The 4,624-nt window shown below is 50.3% G+C and overlaps 1 protein-coding gene across 1 annotated transcript; it reads left to right on the forward strand.

Moving 5' to 3' along the window:
• The first annotated feature begins 478 nt into the window (after window positions 1-478).
• On the forward strand, window positions 479-2,130 carry LOC133885472 (phytochrome A-associated F-box protein-like). The gene has a single exon (XM_062325194.1). The coding sequence runs from the start codon at window positions 707-709 to the stop codon at window positions 1,820-1,822; it is 1,116 nt and encodes a 371-aa protein (XP_062181178.1). The 5' UTR covers window positions 479-706; the 3' UTR covers window positions 1,823-2,130.
• Window positions 2,131-4,624: the final 2,494 nt, after the last annotated feature.

A 4,624-nucleotide genomic window follows, 5' to 3' on the forward strand; every position in this document is an offset into this window, starting at 1 on the left:
CTCGGTTGTTCCTTGCTTCCTCTTGGTTGGCCGATGATCAGCGGATTGAGCGAGTGCGTGATAACGTGTTAGAACTCAAGATCGACATAGTCGATAGAATAAATAGATTTGAATTTTATCCTAATAATTGACTGATGTATATATATATATATTTATACAAGCGAAAGGGACACCTGTTAGGAATGTAATCCTTCACCAACAGGTGTCTGGATAACAACCGCTACGGACGAATGGTGGCGATGAGATTAAGCGCAACAGAAATATCTGGTTGTCAGTCAGAGCTATCGAAATGAGTCAGCCTAAGCATATACAGTACGAACGCCGCGCTAGTCGAATGAATGTGCTTGGTAGCCATTACTATCATTTGCAACAGAAGGAGGGAGGAGAGCGGTTCCTTTAGGTAACGTCACGACGTGATATGATTGCTGACACGTGAGGCTGCTAAAAATTGGTCTACTATGCCAGCGATCCGAGGGAGGGAGGACGACGCGCGCAAACGCCATCCACGCGTTGCGAGCGCACCAAAATAATTGGAAAATAGATCCTACAAAGTGGCATCATCGATCTCCCTAAGCTTACATCACCACCACAAAAATCTCCACCATCTTGTCCGCTCTCCAAACATCAATTCCACCCAAAAAAAGAATTATTTCACAAACCGATATCCTAGCTCCGTGGAGGTTCCCAAGCGAGCACGCCAAGCACCATGGCCGAGCAGCAGCAGGCGGAGGAGGAGGGGAGCGCGCGCGGCAAGAACAGGCCGGCGGCGGCGGCGGCGGAGGGGGCGCTGTCGGCGCTGGCGGACGACGTGCTGCTGCAAATCCTGGGGCGGCTGGAGGGCGATCCGCGGGACTGGGTGCGGGTGTCCTGCGCGTCCCCGCGCCTCGCCGCGCTGCTCGGGGCCGCGTGCCTCCCGCCGCGCCTGTCGCGGGTGCTCCCCGCCGAGCTCCTCCCCGCGCCTCCGCCCGACGGAGCGCCCGCCGCCTGGGCGGCGCTCCACAAGCTCTCCGTCTGCTGCCCGGGGCTCCTCCGCGCAGGGGTGCTCCTCGAGCCCTCCGACGACTTCGGGCTCGAGCTCGACATCGGACCCGACGTCCCCTTCTGCCCTCCCGCCGACGCCGCCTCCGTCGAGGGGCTCGAGGCCACGGCCACCTCGCGTGACCCCAGGGCCGTCGACGCCGCGGCGCCCGAGGCGGAGATCCCACCGTGCGCCGGCTCCAGCGACGCCGCCGGCGCCGCGTGGTTGCTTTACGACGACCTGTACCTGGACGCGGCCTACGACTGCTCGTCCGAGCCGCAGATCCCGGCAGCGGCCGCCCCCGCGGCGGTCCGCGAGGAGGACGCTGAGGTCAATGCCGTCGGCGGCGGCGTGGCCCGGCGCGGCGTGGTGGCCGGGAGCAGGCGGCGGCCGCGGCGGTGGCTGGGGCCCGTGGACGCGCACCTGGCGTCGGGGTCCTGGACGCTAAGCCGGGAGCAGGGGAACAAGCTCCTGGCCAGCCGCTTCCGCGGCGACCGGCTCTACCTCTGCGACTGGCCCGGGTGCGTGCACGCCGAGGAGCGCCGCAAGTACATGGTCTTCCGCGGCGTGTTCCACAACTTCGCGCGCTCCCAGGTGCGCCGCGCGCTCAGGGACACTCGGCGACCCACCATCGCCGTCCAGTGCGCCTTCTGCGGGTGCAAGGAGGCGTGGGACCTCTACTCGGCCTTCTGCCTCCGCAGCTTCTACGGCTACCACAACGACGGCGAGCCCGTCGTGCGCGCCTACGTCTGCAAGAACGGCCACGTCGCCGGCGCCTGGACCGAGCGCCCGTTGTACTCCTGATTTTGGAGTCCACTGCCCTCTCCCATTGCCATTGCCGGATGCCAAGCAGTTAGGAAGCTCCGGATGACAATTATGTGTCACTGCTTACAATAAGGTGGATTTTAGGGAGCTCCGAGTATATGTATCGTGTGTATTCTTTCTTCTTGTCGTCGTCTTCGTCGTCGGTCGATGATGATTGTGATGCTTACAACAAGGATGTGATGCCGAGCTGATGTACGGTGCTGGGGATTAAGATTTGCATCAATTTGTAGGTCTGATGCTTAGCATAATATATATAAGAATCGAAAGTGCTGTTTATCTTGGCACTATAGTGTGTCTTCGGTACTTCGGATTCCACTGAACTGAAGTGAGCTTATGAATCTGGAGTGTAGATTTTGCATGAAGTGCAGTGCAGTGCAATGTGCTTACTGCCAACTGCTACATCATTTTATTGAAAAATTGTAAAATAATAGCTAAATTTATAAAATTGCAAGAATAAGTATCTATTGGTATTCCACCTGCCGACTTTCTGCGTGGTAGTGAACTTAGGGTTCTATTGGCACATTGAGTGTCGACAAGTGGTGGACCCGACGAAAGGGATGTCACGTAGGCTATTTGTGGTGGTGGCGTATCATCTCACGCGGAATATCGATAGGTGCAACGTTAGACCTATTGGCATGTAAAGTGTAGACATGCCTATTTTATATTCCCTGGGCGTTGATTCCTCTTCCACGTATGACCGTTGCAACAAAGAGGCACGACAGGCGAGCGAGCGTGGGCGGCGACGAGTCGACGAGCAGTGACGACTGCACCAGTAAGTTTCTTTAAGAAATAGTTAGAAATTTAGGAGTAGTTAGAAAATAGGAATAGTTAGGAAAATTTGAAATTAGGAAAATAGTAGGATATGGAATTAGGAAATAGTTAGAAAAATATTAGGTGATATAGAAAATTAGAATAAAATAGTTTGAAATTAGGAATAGTTTGAAATATTAAAAAACCGTAGGATACTAGAAAACAGTAGAGAATAGTTAGAAATAGTTCATAATTCAGAGTTGAAATGTGCTATTTAATGTTCTTCGGGAATTTGATATTATTCGACATAGAATAGAGAAGTTAGCGTAGAGCATACATAGTTCGGAGAATCTAGAATAATTTGAAGAAAATTGTATCAATATGTAGTACAAATATTCTATAGATATAGGATATTTAGAATGGAAATAGAGTATATTTTTTTTACAGCATTATATTTAGATTGATATAATGTCAACAGAAAGGGGTATAATAGCGGTGATATTAGATGGATATGTAGAATACAAGTGTTTAGGTAGAATAGATATTGCATTAGTTGATGTTGTATGTTAATTACAATTAATTAATTTAATGGAGTATAGTATGATTGTTGAATCAAGGATGTTGATCGTATTGGGGTTCAGGTTTTTTTTACGGCCATGGATATATTATGCATTGTGACAGTGGAGTGGATTTAGGTAACTTTCAGTATGTGTATTCATATTTGAGTAGTCTGGGAGAGATTCGGCGGTCCCAAGTGTTGGGTTGGCTGTATACTCTGCAGCAAGTTAGTTCGACACATTAGTGACTGATGGTGAATGTTCTAATTTCTAGATGTCACGAAACGGGGTGGCAGCGGGAGCTTACATGTTCGAAGCAATAGTAGCAATTTTTGTCACTAGGGTTGAGATGGAGTTTTTCCTGTAGAAGGGAGCAATCTTGGTTCAACAGAAGCCAACCCTAGCACCGTAGAAGCTATTGGTGAAAATGTTGTCGACGAGGAGATGCAGGAGAGTGTGGTTCTGGAGGTTCCCCTGCAGACTAGTGCACTGGTTGATGTAGAGACAACAAGACAAGAACGTAACGACGGGGAAGATAATCAGACCGTAATGCTTGCTGATCATGGGGAGTGTGACGAGGCACTTGTGGACTAGATGGAGGTAGATGACGATGAGTTCCGCACTTTTATGGACTCAGGTGCAGGAATTCAGAGCAATGGACGAATTTTGTATTGGACAAGTTGACGGTGAACGATGGACACGAGTTGTCATGGCACTATAATTCCATCGTGGTGACTAAAGGGCAGATATTTCATGACAAGGTCCATCTACAACATGTAGTGAAGAGATGATATTTCTCTGAGAAGAGATAGTTCAAGGTGGTAATTTTCAATCCTTGGACATACGACATGAAATGTTTAGCTAAAGGTTGCACTTGGCGAGTTCATGGATTTTATCGAGGTGTGCCACTGTATGGTTAGCATCCATTGTTGAGATGCATACTTGCAACTTGAGCCAACCTCTATGCACGTATAGGAACATACATGATGATTTTGTTGCAAAGAAGATGTACCCAAAGACATACCCTACGATGGATTATTGCAAAGGAGATGTATCCTACAATGGAGGACGCGTACTTGCGCTAGTTCTACACGACGACACATGTTAGGTGCATCCTAGTGCCTTTGGAGCCACCGTAGCACGAGCTGGACGTCACCGACACTTCCGCTACGGAGCTGGCGGTGGTGTACCACGCAATGGTACATGATGTTTGTTGTATTGTACTAACTTCTATTCTTGTATTAAATGTGTTCTCTCACACATTGCAGTCGGACACGTGCAGGGACGTCGGCACAGAGCTACTAGACTTTGTGGACCGTTGGGAGTTTGTCCCACCTTGGGTTGACCTAGGCGAGCTAATGGCTGGTTTGCATCGGCTCGCAATTTGTTGCCTTGATAGGTTTCGATGTGCCAGAGATTACCGAGAACGTCGTCGAGCCTACCACACACACGAGGTCTCTGCCACACGCTTAGG

The sequence above is a fragment of the Phragmites australis genome, chromosome 11 (genome assembly GCF_958298935.1).
Source record: "Phragmites australis chromosome 11, lpPhrAust1.1, whole genome shotgun sequence".
Classification (NCBI taxonomy): Eukaryota; Viridiplantae; Streptophyta; class Magnoliopsida; order Poales; family Poaceae; genus Phragmites; species Phragmites australis.

Bases quoted from the DNA above. Each gene is read 5' to 3' on its own strand.
- LOC133885472 (XM_062325194.1), top strand. From the start codon at position 707: ATGGCCGAGCAGCAGCAGGCGGAGGAGGAGGGGAGCGCGCGCGGCAAG.